At 34.4% G+C, this 21,533-nt stretch overlaps 1 protein-coding gene across 3 annotated transcripts in view; it reads left to right on the forward strand.

The window, feature by feature from the left end:
* The window catches only part of PRKN (parkin RBR E3 ubiquitin protein ligase), a 782,243-nt gene that overhangs the window by 411,925 nt on the left and 348,785 nt on the right, over positions 1-21,533 (forward strand). For all 3 annotated transcript variants that reach the window (XM_064648967.1, XM_064648968.1, XM_064648969.1), the window contains one exon: positions 6,920-7,035. In XM_064648967.1, the coding sequence (XP_064505037.1) occupies positions 6,920-7,035 (116 nt within the window). The remainder of the gene's footprint in view (positions 1-6,919; positions 7,036-21,533) is intronic.

A 21,533-nucleotide genomic window follows, 5' to 3' on the forward strand; every position in this document is an offset into this window, starting at 1 on the left:
TGTTGCTTTCCTTACACACAAAAGCCCTACAATAGTTGCATGTTATCTTCAGAGGCCAGATGTCATTATAACTTTGTATCGTTAATAACCCATATAATAAATTATATTCAAATATATCCATCTCCTCTTTTTAGATTTTAATACAAATCAATAACTGAAGAGTAATAGCTGGCTTGGTGTTTTTTTTAGTGCAGACAATAGATATGCAAGCTGTATGCACCATTCTGCAGAAACAACCTTATTAGTATAAATCACTGAAAATAACATATAACAAGTGATGGCTCCCTCAGAAATGTATAATAAGATCTTTTCAATCATCAGTAATCTTGGTTATATCACATTAGGTGGCTGAATAAAACTGAATGGTACTATAGCTAGCCTGTTATGAATTTTTGAACTATACCGCTGTTCTTCCAGTGAATTCTGGAATATGCAAGATAAAATGTTGTCACTTGGTAAGGGGAATAAATACATAAACAAAATTTTTTTGCTTATTTTTTGCTTGTGGGTTTTTTTTAAGAATGTGGAAAAAAGTGAGATCTGGGTATGATGACAGTAGAGACTGTTACTATTTTTGTATCCCTTGCAAATGTCTGATAAAATTTATGATGATACTTTAGATACATTTTTTTATGCCTAAACTTGGGTTTAGGTGACTTGGTCAGGACTAAAACACTAAGTCTTGTAAAGCATGTGATAACATGTACATTTCCTGTCCAATAATCCATCTACACTCAAGGTACTTTCCATATCAAAGGCTACCTGTTCAAATAATTGATATGCAACAAATTCTTCTTGATATTCCCAACTGAATAAATGATATGGTGAATATGTTTGATTCTGAGAGAAAGCAGTGGAACTGTGTATTTTTAATGTTTTTCTTACATGAACTTAATTAAATTCAACCAAGAATAAAAAGGAGATATTATAAAGAGGCATTAACACTGATGACAGGACCAGAGCCTAAGGTTAGCTTATCAACTACAAGTATTGCAGTAACAGTTCCAGATGGACTCCAAACATAAAGGAGACAGAAGAAATTTTTTGTCTGAAATATAGGTAGCTATGTGAATGCTTTTGTTTTATTTATGTGGGTTTTTTTTACTCTTACGCCAATTCTATTGCAAACATCTAATTATGGTTAATAATTTTCTTCCTTTGATCTTAACAGGTGGTCTCAGAGTCTTTGCTTAGTAAAATCAAACCATGCAGAGTAGCATTTACCAAGTAAATGATACTAGGTGATGTTCATCATGCTCAGTACCTGATCTGAGGTTCTTGGTAATACCTGGTGAGGTGCATAGGGGAACTACCACTATCTTGAGCAAGTCAGAGTACTGTTGGCTCACCGAAGAAAGTGTAGCAGTCTTGTATATACAATGCATTCATGAGTCTATCACAAATCACTTAGGAATTAAATCTCTAAGAATTATTCTTTGGCTGTAAAACCTTCCTCATACTGGTTAGCCAGTATAATTTGAACAATTTTATAACATTTTTTACTTATTTAACTTTAAAAGCAGTGCTTTTAAAACATGTGATGTTTTAGATTTATTTATTTGTTTTCACCACTGAGGTATTCCTATGGCGCGAAAAGCCACTACCTGTAGTTATTCTAGGATGTGGAAGCATGAAAGTGTCTCTGCCCAGAGTTGAGCCCAGTCTTTCCCAGAACATCCCAGAAGAAATATTTGATTCCATAGCTGTTCTGGAGTGGATTTATTTCAATTTGAAATATCTGAATATCTGAATATGTACTTAATTTTTCAATTTTAAAAGCAAATGAAGCATTATCACTGAGGTGTGCCACAATGACATTGAAGTTTTCTGTCTTTCAGGGGGATAATTATAGTGTTACAGTTGCAATGACATTTAAGGGTACTGTTAATTTGAAAAAATTAAAACTACGCCTTCAGTGGCTATAAAACATTCATAAATGGCTTTGCCTATCAGTCCTAAATAAACACACATATAGGTAATCCAGGGGAAAAATACCATAAGGCCCTCACCTTATTTTCTAGCTTATTAAGAACTGGGAGAAAGAAATATTGCCGAGCTTCCTTAGGAATTTTAGCCAACCTACACAGTATAGAATGAGAAACAAGGGTAGGAACCTGTATTTTCATGTGTATATGTTGAATCTCAGCGAAGGTGCAGGCTATCTTGGTACTTCTTAGAAAAGAGCAATGCTTTTTTTTTTTTTCCTGACAGTGGAGTAAACTGGATAGGTATCAAAAGGGTAAAGTTTCTTCTAGGCCTTTTTGTTTTTCACACCCTGCCTTCTCTGTGGTGGTTTTGTCTTTGGTCTTACTTGTGTTAGTTACTTGATCATATAGAAGGCAGTTTGCTTATCATCAGCAGTTAGAGGTATGTAAACCCCTGTTTTGTGTGAAAAGAATTTACAGAGATATATTTTTGGTAAAAGATCAAAGAAGATTATTTTTTTGATAAATTTCAGCATTTACTTCTTGAGTTTCATAAAAAGTAGCTAACAGTGACCATGTATCTTTGAACCTTTTCTTCCCTCGTGCACTTTTTATGATGTTGTGTGACACAAAAGCGATAACAGGAGTGAAGAATATGACAGAGTATGTAAGAGTGATGTCTGCTCCCTTCTCTGAATAACAATCTATCAGATACACTGCCAAAAGGAAGACATTTATAGTGTTAAATAGAATGTTCACAATTTCATGGGACCTATGCCTTTAGGCAAGAAAATGATCTAAAGGTGCTCACTGCAGTAGAAGGTGAACATAAAACTACTCACTTTCAGAACTAAGAAAAGCACTAAATTTTGACTCAGCTTTTGCAGTAATTTCTAGATATCCTTATTGCTGAACACAAATACTTTAAAAAAAAGCATTCATCAGAATTTTTTGTGCCAAATAATGCAAGTGCATAAAGGAGGAATAATGTTATTTCTTCTATTTTAAAATATATTGGAAGTGGTCAAATAGTGATGGAGACTGCATGAATTTTTGCCCATTCCTTTTCTGTTATTCTGTAAAGTTTGAGGGTTTTTTTATATTTTTTTAATATATTTTTTTAATATTTTAAAAATATTGTCTCATATAGCATAAGTTAAGTTTAGAGAGACATTTTGGTATCAATTTTAAGAAGTAATAACTGTTTGTATGAATTTTACAGTCTGTGGCAAAATTAGAGTGTTAGTCCTAAACTTACTGGCTCCAAGGTCTCTACACCTGTTCAGAGATTAACCTTGGAACGCAAGTGATTTGGATTCAAAAATGCAGCAAATTTCCCTCCTTAAGCTATCAAACGCTGGGTGAAGGACTAAATAAAAGAATAGCTACATTTACATGTCTGGTGAAATGCAAGGGTGGAGAGTGAAAAGTGGCTAAACTCTTCCTCCTATATTTTGCTTTCAGTAATTTCACTGCTGGAAGTAGTTGAGAAGCAACTTGTGCCGATGGGTTATCTGTCATGATAGCTTCATAGGTATATGCCCTGGCATAAAACAGTCTGTTAAATTTCTGGGTGATCTGGTAGAGGTAACAAATAAATATTAATGGATTGCGTATTTATGCAATGTAAACCAGGCAACATAAACTTTTATATACAACTGGAAACTCAGTTGAGTTCCTTACTTTTAAAGGCCTTTAAACAAGTGGAATGTGTATTAGTACAGAAAAAAAAATTTGTGAAAATGGAGTCCACGCTAATCCAGAACTGTCAGGCACTCAGCATATCGAGTTTTCCAGATTCCCATCTCTCCCTGTATTTCCAAACTCCCATCACAGCACTGAGGTCTCAGGCCTACACATGTAGAATGTTGTGTTGATTTTGTAGAACTGTGGATTGTCTGTGTTGACAACTTTTGATTTTGCAAGGGTGAACATTTTATAAGTGGTTTAGTTTTACTATACTTCTAGTCTCAACACATTTTTTTTGCATAATTGTTTTATTCTTTAATCTTCAGGATTTCTTCTGAACAAATACTTGATACATAATCTTGAGGAATTTTTTTTCCTCTGTTCTGTTTACATTTAATATTAAGATTTGCTATGTCTTTAATTGCAGTTTAGTGAAGCAGGGAGTCTTTAAATGAATAGCTTTGGAGAGTGGCAATATTTTCTTTTGTTATTTTAAACAGTATTTTCACATTGCATAATGTTCTCCATTCAGCAACACCAAAGCATATAATAAATTTAATTAGTATAAGAGTTTTCTTAAAGCAGTTTTTGGGATGATAAACAGAAGTACCGAAAAGTAATTTTCCTAATAATACAGCAAAAGTATTTTGGGAATGTAACACAAGACTTTTGACTATTTTTTCCCTGGCTTTCTGTCTGTCTTTCCATGGAATAAGAATTGCGTTGCTTTATTTAATTTCTATCTTCATCAAGTTGCTTTCATGACAAGAACAATTATGAGGTATTATGAAAAGTAATTAGAATCATCAAACAGATATTGTTGAGGAAAAAAAAGACTAAACCTAGTTCAAGTGTTTTAGAGCTTAATACCTATATTACTCTTTTTGTTTGTGACCCAAATAATATTTTATTATAGTGGTAAGTACTTTTATCAAAAATTAATCTTCTTTTATATGTTTCCTTGCCTGTAGTTTACCTGTTTTGGAGTTGTTAGTTGTCAATATTCTTTTAAATGCATGCAGAAGATGTACTGAAGTAAGGAGATATATTTCAAGACTTCTGCATTGAAATAAATTCTTCTTACCATTTAGTTCAAACAAAAGTAAAATTAAATTAAAGGGTAAAGAAAACCCAAGCTCCAAAACCCATTAGCAAATAATACAAAGATCAATGGATAAGTTTTTAAAGGTTGAAAATAAATTGAAGTTACAGACTGTGTAAGGTTTTCATGTATTCCAGATGAATGTGTAGTTCCATTGACTTACTTGAAGCTGAAATGCTTCAAGTTAAGCTAATATTTACAAGCTGCGTGTGTAACTGGGTATTGAACAAGAGCAAAAACTTGGAAAGTCTGAAGTCTTGTTGAAGGATAACTTTAAGCATATTTTCTTGCTTGGGACTACTTGCTGATGTTATAAAGCAGGACAGAAAGATAATTTATCTGTCAAAAAATTTAGATGTATATAAATATAAACAGGTGACTACTTCGAAAGTTTTGTCAACAATTGGCTTAAAAAATAGGCTTGCCTTTAAACTGTACTCCTACCCCATACTTCTCTTAAATTGCTACTTACACATGCTTCAGGTATTGTGTCCTTCACTTATAGCCGTGTTTGAATATTTTGTGTTGAATCTGTTTCGTGTATCAGTGCTTCTGTGAGAAACAGGGTTGACTAACCTAGGACGAAGGTTGCATTAATACTTCTCATGTCCCCAGTTACCAGAGTCTACCTTAAAGTGGTACAGTACTGTATAGTACTGGATTTGCCACACGTAGAAATACACAATGTGTCTAAGTGATTGCAACTGAAGAAACAAATCCAGTATTTGACAACTGTTTTGCAGACGAAAAACTCCCTACTGCAAGGGTGCAGGTATTAAAAAAGTAACAGCACCTGTCTGGACTAATTTTAGTACAGTATTGTAATAAATCTCAATGCAAAACTCTATAGAGAGAAAGGTGATTTTGTATTAATCAAAACTGATTTTGTTCATCCACACTCATCCACACATTCTCTTTTATTCATATATTGACAAGTGTTACGATATGTGTCCAGATAGTCTAGCTAGGAACTTGGAGTGACACTAGCACACACCAAGCAGGTCTTTTTCGTGGCTTTTGGATTGTTCTTAATGCTGGGGTTTGGATGTGACTTTTTCACCCTAAAGAAGTTGACAGTAACTAATTTTTTTCCTTCATCCTGTCCCACCTCTGTGAGTCACTAGGAAATGCTGCTGATTTATTCGCTGCCTGTATCTTTTTCTCTTGCTGCAGTTTTGTTTGTTTGTTTTCCCTGTTTTTTCGTAAGATTTTTCCCAAGTCTGGGTGTCTTGAGAGTCATCTTTTTTTCTTAATATCTTTATGCCATCAACACTTGTCATTCTTTTATGCCTTCTCATCCTTTCTTCCAATGCTTTTGTGCCCTTACCTTCCAATTCACACTTCATTTATACCAGTATTTATGTTTTCATTACAAACCTCCACAATTCAATACTGGAAGAAAGGTCTCATAGCAACAAAGAAACTACAAACTGTAATCTGTGGCTCCTATTGCAAAACACATGTCTTCAGACAGCTTTTATTTACATATACATAGAGTGATTTGGATATTTAAAGCAATCTCTTATAACAAAATCTTATCAAAGAATGGTGTGATTCCTATGGCTTTCCCTGGGGTGCAATGGAAAAGAGAACAAAGCACACAGTTGTGTGAAAAGTAGGATGCTAATGAAGGCAGTCTAAGAGGCTATATAGGGCACTATGGACTAAAGCAACTTAATTCGAACACCATATAAATGTAATATGTGTTCCAAGAAAGCTAGAGCTTGCCTTTTATGTGATGGTAAAATTGTATCTTAAAGATTACCAACATTACAAAAGCAAGGCCAGAAGGCTAAAAGTCTGTGTTGTAGAATTCAGAAAATGTTAATATCTGTAATGAAAAAAGTAGAAATATTAATGCATCTTGACAATTATAGTATTTTGCCTTTGATGACTATACTTAGATGAAGTCTAAACGAAGCAATTTTTTTCTGTAAATCCAGAAAATCACAGTGTGTCACACGGATATGACTTTAGTACACAAGTAGATATCTTCTTTGCTAGGAAAGTCACTGAACAAAATACACACCTAGACTGGTATTTTTGCAAAGGATCCCTTGTAAACCTTTCCTAATGATTGTCCTCCTTTGCTGTTGGAAGTGGTGATTTGTCTGTTTTCTCAAATGTCAGTTAGCCAAAGATAAAGGAAGGACATGAACAGCAGGTACATAATCTTCTCTTTATCTCTCCTTCAATATTTCAGGAGTTTTACTTTAAATGTGGAGCACACCCAACCACTGACAGTGAAACATCCGTGGCTTTGAACCTCGTTACAACAAACAGTCGCTGTATCACATGTATAACATGCACTGATATTAGGTAAGTACAACAAAAAGTGTCAGAGATGCACAGTCTCAGTGCTTCAAAGTACTTATCACTTCCAAAGAGCCTTTTATCCTCTGTTTGTTTTCCTTTTTATAGATTCTTTTTCCCCTGGTAGTGTGGTGAAAAGTGGGCCATGTTTTCAGAAGTGTTCTTTGTTTTGCTGGTACAATTACAGTTCATACTTTTGTACGTTAGTTGTGTCGCACGTAAAAAATCTGACTGCTAAAGCTCTAACTAAAACCTCGAGTGCTCAAGGTAGTGGCAAAACTGTGTAGATATTTTCTGTTAATACGTATTCAGAAGCCTGTGAAAGAAAGCTTGATTTTCAGGGGGGACACACTGTTCCTGCAGAAATTAACTTCTTGATATTTGTTCTATAAATCAAAGTAAAATGCATCTGTTCTCATATTTCTGTTTATTGCAGTTTTAAATACTGTAATCCATCTTTGCATATGGTGTTTGGGCTCATATGTTCAAGAATACCCATTACTTGCAAATGCATGGATTAAAAACCAATTGCCCGAAAAAGACAGCTACCTTTGTAGTGAAGAATTACCTGAAACACATTTATCTACTGATTAGGAGATATTTTGCATAAAAATGTATACCAAACAGAATTGCAAAATGGTAGTTGTCGGAAGGGAGAAATGGGAAGGGACACTCAAACTCTGCTGATTCATATGGTGTATCTTCTGGAAAGAGCTGATTTTGGCAGCATCCTCTGCAGTGTATTCACAGAACTGGATCCCAAGTACAGGTTAAATAAAGGCTAAATATCAGTCTCTGTCAAATTGGTACTTCATCATTTTGCAGCAAGGGTGCAGACTCAACTACTAAGAAATTATTTTAGTTTCTGATTTTAACTTTTGCCTGTTGCAAGGATGATCAAATGTAAGCCTTTGACCATTGCAAAGAGTGAGAAATTGGACAATGAAATAAATTATCAGTGCTGCATAAGTATTGTAAAATCTTTGGGCTACTTTATGAAATCTCTGCTCAGTTTTTTGAGTTCCTAATTCTTTTCTCCAACCTAGGATTCTTGTAATATTTATATATAACTCCAAGACATTACACAAATACCCATAATCTTTTAACTTTAGTTAAACATTAGATGATTGTACTGGCAATTACTTTCTAACACTCTTATGCAGTTGAAAAGTAGCATCCAGGGCCCTCTGCAGTTTGTAGTATTTTGTGAAACTTACCTTCATCATTCTGTAGCATTCAGGTGGAAAAGAAGATTAACTGTGTTCAGTACATTAGGTATTACTTTATATTAGCTTCATTATAATGAAATGAAAAAATCGTATCTGTTCTTCAAAATACATTTTTCTACCTTTTTATTCTGAAGAAAAAAATAAAACAGGAAAAGATGACAACCGGGTACTGTTTATGTATTTCTGAAATATTTTTGTACACCATAATCTAGTTGGTTCAGTCCATTTATCATGGACAGTTAGTCCACCACAGGCAGAGCAATTAAGCTCCAAGATACTTGGCACAGCATTTGTATGGTTTTAGCTAACCTCATAAAAATCATATTTAAAGCAGTAGTGTACTCTGTTACATGGAAAAAATACAAGGTGGAAGTGACGTTAAAGTCTATTGCCAGTTTTCATTCTCAAGTTTACATTAGGAACACTTTTATTGCCTTAGGTTTATATTTTCTATGAATATGTTCATGCAGCTCTGACCACCAGAGTGAAATACTTCAGAGCCAAATACCCTCATAGGGCTATACTAAATCCATAGGCAGTTTTCCATATAGTGTAATGCCTTCCAATGTATTCTATTTTTCTACACCAGAGTTAATCTGAATTGGCAGCCTTTATGCATTTTTTTTTTTCTGTAGCATTCAAGGTGATGGGTTGCTATTCTGTGTCTTTGAAGAAGCTTTAATAGGTTGAGCAAATGGCTGAAAGTTGAAACAAATACTAAAACTGTGCAATCCTCGAGGGAAGTTCTGCTTTTGTCAACTGTTTCCAGTAGAAATAACATCAAAAGGGGTTAGGAGTACCCCAGGGTACCCATAAATCAGGCTCAGGAATAACAGCAGTTTTAAGCAGTGTAAAAATAAAATGTGCAGAGCAGAAATGCCTCACGCCATCTTTCACAAACTCAGTAGGGTACAATTCCTAAAGGCACCATTATTTTTAGCTTTCAGCAGATACAGATAAGTGCAAAAGATACATAGGACATGCTGTCACTTAATGGGTAGAAAGAATTCTCTGGAAGGAGAAGTATTTGCTGTGTTATCAGATTTTTTTTAAATCAAATAAATCCCTTCTTCATAGTGTTGAACAAAGGAATGTTTTGCTTTGTTTAAACAATGGAGTCTTGTAATGTGTTATTCTGTTATCTGTACTTCCTAATACTGAAGTTGGAAATGAAAGCTTCATATTGCTAGTGGTGATAGTTAGAAGTGCATATGCTAGCTGTTCTTCAAGGGTAACTGCAATGTAAGGTCTTTGTCATAATTCTTTTCAGCCAAATCAATTCAGACTGTGATCATATTAGACTCCATGGGCAGGAGAGTAATGGATAAGGTCAGTACTCGGAGGGAAAGAAAGTGAAGTCCTGTTGGAAATGCAGTATCTCCTTCAAGTAATAAAAAAATTAATGACTCTGTGTTTCATTAACATAACAGTGTGTTAATCTGGTTTTGGTGGGACTACTTTGGGCCTTCTAAGCTACTCATGATCTCTTAATCAGCCATCCTTTTTTCAGTCTGTTTTTTCTGACGAAAAAGTACAACTTGGAAAATTTTTCCCTCCAGTAGCAATTTGTGTCATCCTCTTATCACTGCTTCTTGCTCATCTCCTTTATTGTAGAGTCAGGACTGAGACTGATGAGTTTTATTTTTATGGGGTAGTGTTCCCAAATTGGTAAGGGATAGAATAATTTGCTTCTCTATAAATACATATGTGAATGATTTTCAGTTGTGGTTTTTACCTGTGAATTTAATATGCCAAAAGAAGACCAGCTGCTGAGGTTTATTATGGGAATTAGGATTTTTGTAATGTCATATTTTGGGTTTTGATCTTTATGACAGTATTGTTGATATAGGTGTACCATGTTTCTTATTGACCACTACATGTTGTCCCATATTGTGCATTGATGTTGTATGTTGCTCTGAAGTAAAGTATTTCTTCAACTGTAGTCTAAAACAGAGACATCTGAATTAATTTGCCTTACCTTTCTTTCTTCCTGTAAAATATATATGGTATTAATGTAGTCTGGATTTAAAAAAAAACAGTGGGAAAGAATATCAGAGAAGAAATATAGCAGTGACTATGTCAAGAAATATATGAGGTAGCAGATCTGCAATGGTATTCAAAATCTTTACAACACAAATAGTTCCAGAATCTTTAGTTCATTATTTGAATTCAGTGTTACAGCTCAAGAGACAATTTCCGAAATTCAGCTTCTAATAAGGATTTGTTTCAGAACTGTTAACATTTTCAAAGTGAAGAAGCTGTATAACAAATTTGATTCAGGTCAATTTTGCTATTATTTGAAGAGACCTGTTTTCTGAGATGAAAATGCAGACCGTGTCCATTAAAAGACATTGCCCATATGATATTTTTCAGAAGAGTAAATATCACCTTGTTGTAGACTTATAATTGCTATTTCTCTTTGCTTCTGGGGTAAAAGATTCTAAGTTTACATCTCGAGCCATTATAGTCCAAGGAAGTTATTGAATCTATATTTAGCTCATCTATTTAAAGTATGTTTTCCCTCTCTGTGAGCTGTGTTGATAATGTGGTCTGTGCTCCAAATGTCTACCTATTTCATTCTGTTGTCTTTATATACCTTGAGTACAAAGAGGAGTGCGAAAAGATAATGCTAAGAAGTAAATCTGTCTAAGCACTATGACCATCAGGGACAATGTCTACTGTTTTCTCTCCTAAAGTTCCTGAAATGAATGAGATTTCTTAAGAATCACTTATTTAAAGGAAGAAATTAATCAAATGTAAAACTAAGAACAGTTACTAATTGGTTTAGAACTTTTTTTTTCCCCCAGTAAGTTAGCCTATAGAATACTGCTTCTTACAGCTATAGTATTTGACTTCTGATACAAGATAAACCATACAGAGAAAACATTTTGTTGGCATTTCTATTGGTATTTTATTCTTTGGTGGTGCACCCTGTGGACTTTAGACTCAAAGACTTGTACCAAGGGCTTCTGGAAGATGTGCCTCATGCATGAAATTCAGTTGCCTTAACCTTTTTATTGAATGGTAATCACTAGGATGCAGCAGCCCCCTTTGGCAATGACAGGACATCAGTGCAATTCTTATGGTTTTCCCTCTGAATCTATTAAGATCTGCACTGCAACTGCATCTCAGTGAGACACCTTCCAGCTTCAAGAGATCTGTGAAGAATTGAATAGATTGGCAAAGCTATTGTGCCGTCGTATTGTACATGTCCTTTGCTGGCAGGGGACAGGTGAGGAGGATTTTATGCAACCTCATTCATTTCCTTTGCTGAACATAAAGCATGTACTTGTTTTCCCTCCAGCTGGTAGAACAAAACCTGCCTACTTTTCCTTCTTTATGATGTGGAGTTTTTTCTACGTTAATCCTTTGCTTGGCATTTGTGTTAGTGTACAGATGAGAGAAAGGACAAATTGAAGGGAATGTGTTGACTACCTGCTGATTCTTTTTTTTTTTACACCTGCCCTTGTGTTTGTGAATATAAATATATATCGCTTATGGTATGTTTATGGGTGTTTAAAATAGGCATGGCTGAGAATTTTTATGGTATTCACAAGTGAATTTTATTTCTAATTTGAATTATTTCAATAATGTACATCTCCAGAATCATATGGGATACAATATATGTCATCAATTTCATTTTTCATTTGATATGTCACCTGGAGCCTGCAGATTGCAGAATATTATCAAAAAGCTCTATATTAGATGTTCTATCTTTTTTTCCATTCTTATCCATGGCATGATTAATACAGTGAACTGTTTTTGCAGATTTCTTTGCTTATATATTTTATGCATGTTGCAAGACACAAAGGCTTTAAAGTGTTAATGGATTTGGATGAATTAGTAGTTTTAGTGTATCGGGTATCCAAGTATACCACATCCAAGATTTCATTTTCTCACTTGCAAAATATTCTGAGGAAGTCTGACTACTTGCATATAAGCAATCAATGAAAAATGATTGCTAATGATTCTAATTTTTGTGCAAGTACTGTAAGTTTAAATGTTAAAGTTAGAATTCATTTGCAATGTCTAAGAAAAGCAGAGTAGCAAATGTTTGTAAAATGTTATTCGAAGAGATGTTTTTGAAATTTGCAAGCCCACAGGATGCCTTTTCTCTCATAGGCATCTGCAGGTTCAGCTGTCTGGGACTTTCTTTTCTTTCTTTTTAAAATTAATTCCTTAACACAGAAGATAAAAAATTTTCATTTCTGGTTAGTTTTGCTTCAGGCAAGGTCAGTAATAGCTGAATATTATCACCTTCTGATAGTAGTGTAGTGACCTAGGAGAAATGTTATTGGAGGTCACAATCCAGTTGTTTTTGAAGAAATATCTATATTTCAAAGAGACACCATCACAGATGATACTAATTAGCAATCCTCATCATCTCAGCAGAGACCTGAGACCTGAATGAACAAGGTGAACAAATTGCAGAGAGATGTTTCTTTGAGGTCTCAACTGAAGTATTATGGGAAGGTTTTATGGAGGAACGTCAGCTGTTGCTCTCTGCTGTAACCTGGCAGTTTGGCTAATCTTGCACTTCAATAAGCTGAGAGCTGTTATACCATTGCCTCTATTGTCTCTGACTTTCTTTTATCATATTTTTAAAATTGGCAACAGTAAGGAATTGAATGTGAATATGTGACAGATGAAGAAAATTTTACAAAAGCAAGTGCAACAATGAGAAGTCTGCCCTTTTTAAAAAAAATGTCACAGCTTTAATGTTTTTAATGAATTGATATTTAGTAACAAATATTCAGTGTGTCATTAATAAATCATTGATGGAAGATGGGAGACAAACATTTTTGGAAACAAATTTAAATATAGAGAAGTAACTTGTCTTTGTTGTGTGAAAATTGTTTTCAAATATAGTTCAGATACAGCATTGCATTTTAGTTGTGTATATACACACAGTTATATATGTACACATGTGGATTGATAGCGTGTAGGAAAAAAGTAACGTCTTTTAAACTTATATATATTAATTTATTTCTCTAAGAAGCTGATTTTATGAAGAATGTGTACTGCTTACCATTTTATGCACAGTTATGTACTGTTTATACCATATCAAGGCAGATTTGAAATCTAACACATCTCCGAGAAACAATCCGCAGAATCAAATGAGAAGTGTATGTGTTGGATATTTCCAGCTTTTCCAGCTCTGGCCCCTTCACAGCTACTCTTTTGCTACTTGGGGGCAAAACTACTCTCTCCTGATTAACTGAACATCAGCTGAAGTAGTAAAAGCAGAAAATTCATTTTTCTGCTGAACTGAAAGAACTTATCACAGGTATGAAGGAGTCATGGGATGGAGTGTCCTGACTCACTGCTGATTTTTTACAGTTATATATATATTTGTACATATAGGTGTATCTAAGTTTTTTTATACATATAAGTGTTTTTGAAACAGCCTCTGCTATGAGCGTTTGAAACTATCACAGCTGAATTTTATTTCTATTATGAATTGATTTATGTAATCAGCATTTCTAACTTCATATGACAGAGTACATCTCCTCCATTTAATTTTCCCAAATTCAGTTTTGTCCAAGTCTCTTTTTTTTTATTCTTTATTTTCAGTGTCATAGAGAGAAAGAATGTGCGTAGAACAGAAACTATCGTAGCTGCTACTAATAAGTATCTATTTAATTGAGTTTAGTTCTGAGAAAATAATTTTTTTGGTTTTTATCATTAATTGTTGTTTAGGAAAGAAATGCATTGCACTAGGACAAAAGAAACTGAGAAGATACAGGCAACTCAATGAATTGAAAAGTATGTACAGAGTGTAGGCTGTTATTGAAACAGAAGTCAAATAAAAATAAGTAAATTGCTAAGCACTCCTATGAAGGGTATTGAAAAATGGTGAACATTAAGTCCATTAAATCCTAATTTTTTGAAGACTTTGTAATACAATTGTTTAACATGGAAGAAATAAAGCTATTAAATCTGTGTATGACAGAAAATCATAAAGAGTGATTTGTTAGCATTTACATTGATAATTGAATAATTCTTTTAGGATGCTATGTCTTGGATAAAATCTCATAGAATGAATTTAACTGTAGCTTTAGATACACAGAAAAATAAATACTCTGTCTATTTAGCTGTATAAAGCACTGTAGAGAGAAAAGTAATATGAGCATTTGCTTTCCATTATGGTTTATATTTTTTAGGCTATTTTTGAGTCATAAAATCATAGCAAGATCACTAACATCTGCTATAGCAGTATTGTTAAACTCTGATCATTGTAATTTAGCAAAAACTGGAAAGTGGGGAAGGGGGGGAAGTGGTTACGGAAGATGTGGTTGGCATTTACAGCATAGAGAAACAAAAGTGAAAATGTCCCAGAAAGAATGAAACTGCCTGGCAGCAAAACCATAAATATACACACAACAGAATCATTTTATTTGCAGAAACTTAGCAAAAATTGAAAAGAGGGCAAATTGGGCAAATGTACCAGGATGTAATTTCTGAAATCAAACACATGAAGAACTGTTCATAAGACAGAGAACCTGTCATAGTATGTAGGGAACTTTATTAAATGTTGCTTGACACTTCATAGAGTCACTTAATGATGTAATATGGAACAGTGACAGTTGTCCTAGGTAATATCTTTAAGAGTCTTTAGATTCCTCAGTGAAAAAGCTCTGTAGGAATTGTTACCAGATTTCAAAAATGCCTAATTCAAATAAACGTTTTAGGAAAATAATGTGTATGAACTACAATGGCAAGTGTTCATGCATTGCTTTCAATAGATGTCTGGGGCAATGTACTACTCTCAAATTATAGAATCATATTTGTGATGTATACCACATTCAGGGGCATCTGCGTACAGATTTTGTCTTGGAAAACAGGGAGGGATTGAGGAATATGTGTGACAAATATGTTCACTTGTATACATATAATAAAGAGGGAGAGTTACTGCATTTTTTTCTCTTTGAGCCATGGTGTAGAATAAATTGTCATAGCACTGTACTGCTTGACATCAGTAAAGGGAAAGTATTTCACACATTTTCTATTTACAGTTATAAGCCACCAAGCATGCAAAGCTCTCCATATATTACAGTCCTGATGGAACTTTAATGCAATTTAATAATTAGAATTACTTTTTTTTCTTTTTTTTAAGCAGCCCGTGATCATTCATAGTTCCCTCCTCTCCCTCATTTTTTCGTTGTTATTAAAGTTTGACTCTGAAGATGAGACAGTTTCTGAAGCCAGCCCACAAAGAGTCTCTTCCTTATTTTGTTCTGTAAGAAAAACCAGTAGAGTTCTAACTTTTTTACATGTTCAGAGAAATTCCTTCTTCCTCCAGATGAATGTATTTGTATAAAACTTCATTTAATAAACTTAAGTAGGTGTTTACTTTAAGACATAGCAATTCTGAAATACTAAATAATTGTGATAATAGTGTCATGGTTGTACAATGATAAATGATAGTAAAAATTTTAGAGGAAATTGTGCTTTGATGGACTAAATTCTTTATCAACTAAGTTATCAGTACAACTAAATTTTCCTTTTAGAGGGAAAATCCAGGGCAGGGTCAGCCTGGGGCTGACCCCAGTGAAGTGAAGTCCCATAGTGGAACTTGAAACATAGACAAAGTGAAGTTAAATTGTTTATAAATAGCTGTTATGAACTTGGTGCAAAAAGATGCTGATTAGCAGTGTGGTTTGAAAATGACAAGAAATAAATAATAATCAAAATCAATCAAAATTTTTTAAGTTCAGTCAATGTGACAAGTGAAGGGAGGTACATGCAGACATTTTAAAACTGATGAAAACATACTTGATTAAGGGAATGATGATTTTCCCAGTACAAGTTTGTAAATGGTAGTGATATTACACTTGCGTGTCAACGTGAGAATGCTACAAAAAAAATGAGACCAATAAACCCACATTTTTATATTGGTATAAACTCCTATGCTAAGACTTATATTTTCACTTAATGTGTTTCTTTTAGTTTATGTTAAAGTAATTCCTTATCACCACACTCTGAAATGGAGTAAGCAGAATGAAAACAAGCATATTTATCTATCAAAAGTGTTTGATTTTTTTTTTAAATATTTGTCCAATTACACTAACACAACTTTCTCTTGCAGAGAAAATAAGTCTTACAGTTGATCTCTGAAGATCGACTGTGACTGTAGTTGGACAGGCTGTTGGAAGAGTTCAGTATTAGTGAATAGTGATTAAAATAGTAGAGAAAATGTGGGTTGCCAGATAGCAAGATAAGAGAAAAATGTTTCCTACTCTGCTGAATACGAGTTAGTATAAGTGCTGCTTCTTTGTGCGAAGAATGCACAACCTCCTCCGAGTCACTTTCAATTTTGTCTCACTTAAAGGGTGTGTACTCCTACATGGTTTTTTTAAGTAAAATGGAACTCTGATTCTTCTCTATAAGCAATCCTTAGTTATTTGAAGTGCATTACACTTATAAACATTCCCCCTTCACCCCCTGCCCCCATTGCCCCCTCTCCCCCCCCATCACACTCCCAACTACCCTATTCTTATTTCACTTTGCACAGGAGACAAATCTGCCCATATTTCTGGTAAAGCAGGAACCAGACAGCACTCTTTTGGCATGCAAATGCCATTTGCATTTACGAATTCCTCTTTGTTTTGTTTGAAGCAACAAAGAGAACAGTCAAACCACTTCCCAGAAGGTATGTTCTCTGTGACCACTAAAAACAGTATCATCCAAAAGTTGCCAAGAAACCCAGGACCAGCCTGCTGAGATACACAGTACAGCAAAACTGACTGCACTCAGAGATGTCACCTCTTTGAATCTGGCCAACCTGTCCTTGCAAATGGATTGACAATGCTGATGTCAATCTTGAACTACACTCAGGAGCAAAACTATGCTTTTGCTCCCTATGGAGTCTCTAAACTTGCGGATGTTTATTGGATTTTCTGACAAAATAAGTTTTATCTATTCACTTTTACTATTTATGCCTCAAAAGGTGTCAGACCATGTCCTGATCAGGAAGCATGTGGTGAGAGTAAAGCTGCAATGTGGTTCAATCTGGTTATATAAAAGTAAAACAGCTTCAAAAAATCATTTATTCAGTTCAAGCATTTGTAATTTAGTCTTGTGTTTAAAGTAAAATATCAAAATAAGAAGAGAGAAAAAGCATTTTAAAGGCTTCCATCGTTGAGTTTTCAAGAAATAGTTCTTTTTCTGTCTTGTCCTTTAAATATGTCTATAATTTCAACCAAAAATAGTTTTATTGTTTTGTGGGGGCATATTTTTGTGCTAAAGTAATTGTAATTAAAAAGATACATTTTAAACAGGAATCAAAATTCTGCAGTAGGTAATAAATGAAACTGATTTTTCATGAAAGCTTTAATTTCTTCACCATCTCTGAAAGGCAAGCATAGTGGTCCCTGGGAGTAGAGAAAGTTTCAAGTAAGCATTATTGTTAGTATTTGTGGGCTCTGTGGCTAGCAAAGAATAGTTATGATAATGCAGCTGTATAAACTGCTCCTTACCAGGTCCTACAGGTGTGAATGCCAAGGCTGTTGAACTCTTCTCTGTAAGAACTGATTACCTCCTTATGCCTCAGACACTCTGGTTGTTGCCTGTGTGCTCCCTGCTATGCCCTCTCCACCACTCACTCTTCTTTCTCCCACCTCCTCCTTAAAAGGAAGAGGAAGCTACAGTGGGCAACATAAGGAAGAAAGAAAAGAAGAAAGCTAAATCTACTACCATTCTTCATCCCATCATGCCTATCCTGTAGATTGAAATGGGAATGACACATCAGTGGGTATTTTTTTATTATGCCAATGGGAATAAGTGTTTGAAGGTTAGGACTTATGTACTGCATAACTGCAGATCATTTTCATGTAAATAGAACTATGGTTTTTCCAGAAATAAGTATCTTCTGCAAGTGCACGGCCTGTCCCTCTTGCATTCAGCTGTGACCTTGAAAACTGATTAACAAGATTGTACTCTAAGAGATGCAAGGCTTCACATAAAGCAAGTGAAGCATATACAGGCCCTTGAGGGGTACTTAGAGTATCTAATGGTCATTCCTTTCTCTTTTAATGCTCTCAGGTGATTCTGGCTTGTGGCAATCTGTAGTATTTTGCCCTTTATTTAATTTTTGTACTACAGATTTTATGAATTATTACAACCTCTCTTTTATGTTTTAAAGACAGATTACTCTGTATGTCTGGTATGCTTTGTGTCTTCTTCAGCTGCTCAGATGTTTTGGTTTGTTTTATTGGTTTTACATTTCATTAACTTTAGCACAGTAAGATGAAAAGTTAAGGAGACTTATAGTTACCTAAACTTGAACACAAAGTGGTTCTTGTGAAAAGCATGCAGAGTGCTTTGAGTGCAGAACTCTAAAAGGAAAACCACTCTATATTCAACTTGTTGGCATTTCTTCCATTTTAATGCAATAACTTTTAGGTGTTGCATCTGAAAAAAGTATCTCAGGAAATATTCTAGACATCACGTGTATAGCTTTTGACAAAAATTAGAATACTGCAAAAGTCTGCCTTTTTTCTCAGGTGAAAATAAGAAAAAATCACGACTGCAGTGTGCCTGCTTGCAGATACAAGCACAGGAATTTTCTCCCAGTCGATGTACTGCCTCTACATAAGTCAGGAAGCACTTTAATAAGGTTCTTCCCAGTATGAGATGTTCAGATTGGCCTAGATAAGCAACAAAATATGAGACCTTCTGCTACTGTCCTCTGAAAAGACCTCAATTTGTTCCTTGGTCAGAGGCATAACAATTCATTTATTGTTTCTGAATTTAGGTGTTGCATTATGGCTGTGTGAAAATCAGAGTGTCTTCAATTTACAGAAGTGCCTATGTTAAAAGAAACCCAGAGAACCTGGGTCTTTGAATTCAATAACATGTCCTTCATAACATTGACATTTTTATGTTACATTTTATGATCATTCTTCCAAAGTTTTATTTAAATTATTATTTTGTTATTTTGATTCTTTTTAAGCAGGTAAATAAGTTGGTTGTCATTATTGTTGTCACTGGCACCCAAAAAAGGGTGATCTATCAACAGTACTTGTTCTACTATCTGCTTTATTGTATGGTTGCACCAGTGTTTTCTAATATATTATCCTGTCCTTTGTGCTACAAATTCTCAGTCATAGCCCAGAGAAACTGAGAAGTGTCTCACTTAGACTTTCTTTTCTGAACTTTCATCTGTCAAGCCAGAACAGAAAAAGGGTGAGACTCAAAAAAGTTGGAGTAATTTTCATTCAATCGTGTTCAAATATCAGTACTTTTTCCAAAACATTTTGGAGTATGAATTCAAATAAAGTTATTTAAAACATTAATAACATCCAGATAGCTATATTCGATTGCCTCAATTATCAGAAGAATCACTGTTTCAATAGTATCTTACTTTAGATTTAAGATCTCATTTCCTCCTACGATAAGAAGTACTATTTGAAAATACACCATTTGCTACATGCAAAAAGTAGTACATTTATTTTTATTTAGTGACATTGGCAAGCTGTGAAAACCTTGTTTTGAAATTAATTCATTAATTAGAGTCTTGTAAATTATTGTACCTTTGACTTTCTAACTCTCTACATTTGTATTTGAATTATGTTTCGGTTAATGAAACACCACTTCTGAAAATCTGAGCAGTTAATAACAAAATACGATTTAAAGCACTCTACACACCTCTCTCAGTCTTGGTGCCAGTCTTTATATCTTTTAAGTCTAATTTGTATTACACAAACAGGGATATTATTTTAATAAATCATAACACTAGCAGAGGGCATTAAAAGAGTTTTGTGTGAGTGCTAAAATGAAAACAGAAGGCAAGTCTGAAGAGTAGCTGGTCTTGAACATCTGTAATGTGCCGAGGTTCAGGAAGTGTAAAATGTAGCACTCTCCCCATCCCTGCTTTTGTGTTCCTCATAAAAAGTCCAAGTACCAAAAACTGAGACATTTTTGTTGCAGTTTTTGTCTGTCAAAGTTAAGATATTCCAGTGTTTCTGGAGCTAGAAAGAATGTGGAGAAAATACAGACATTAGTGTGTTAGAAGTGCTGTGCACCTCTGAGAGATGATAGCTCCATGTGCCACTGAGGCAGTGTGCCCACTTGGCAAATTCTGCTCTGGTTGTAGTGCATTTCCCTATCCCAGGAAAAAGAACAGAAATTTAGTCTGCTGAGAAATCATTTTCTTTTTGTCTGATGTCTTACATTTAATAATTTTTTTAGTGTTGCTTGTAATGGCAGGAAATAAAATATTTCTATAGAGGTGTTCCTTATTATGTTGGTAGGGTCTCTATGGTGGTTTGAGTTTTTAGAACCGAATTGTGACCTCATCTCAGTAAGCAGTTAAACTTATGTGTAGCTTATTTCATCTGAATAATGTCATTAAAATCAGTGAGATATAAATGCAGGTGTCTGTGCTTTGCTCGATCAGGGCCTAGACTCATCCAGTCTAATCCTTTTACATCTTCTGGATGATATCCTCTCATCCAAGAAGTAGTCATGGAATATCTTTAATGAGTCTGTCAGCATGAGGTAGGATTTACAATGCTTTTCGTCACAGGAAGCAGATCTATTAGTGATTATTCAGGGGGGTTTTGTTTTTATTTTTATGAGAATAAGACAGTTCTGGAAATGTCTGCAGTCATGAGAATGAGTATCACTGGAGAGAGCTCTTTCTTCACTCATTTGCCATCTTTTCTGATTATCTATGCTAATCTGTATGCATACAAAAAGATGTATTTTATATGATTTGTCCTTCGCTAGGCTGTTTAGACTGATGCCTTGTAATGACCCCCTATTTTCAGAGAGATGTTTGTGGTTTTGATCATACTGTCTCAGACCTTCCTGTTTTCTAGAAAATATATTATGCATGTTTACAATTCAGATGGTATTTATCTAAGTGTTAAAGTATTAGCATTAGTACTAAAACATGTTAAAAATATTTCTGATGAAAATTATTATTTTTCTCAGCATGGTGGAAAATATTTTTGGCCTTTCAAAATGTGTTACAGAAAAGTGAACATTCCTTTGGACTCGAGATACTGACTGAGAAATAAGATACTGTTACTCTCTGTTCATGTTCCTTTCCTTTTTCAGTTTGTTTGTTCTTTTCCAAATGTATGAATATGTTATTTCTTTTTCAACAGGATTCATAAGATTGTATTAAGCTGCTAAGGAAGCTAGGATAATATCCTTTGAATACTTTTCTTCCCTTGTCCCTCTCCTTCTCCCTGCTGTGTTTATTAGATTGTGCAGAGAAATTCCTATTTTTTTTTTAATCAAAAGTAAAAAGGAAAAGGGGAGGAC

The sequence above is a fragment of the Pseudopipra pipra genome, chromosome 3 (assembly GCF_036250125.1).
Source record: "Pseudopipra pipra isolate bDixPip1 chromosome 3, bDixPip1.hap1, whole genome shotgun sequence".
In the NCBI taxonomy this organism is placed as follows: Eukaryota; Metazoa; Chordata; class Aves; order Passeriformes; family Pipridae; genus Pseudopipra; species Pseudopipra pipra.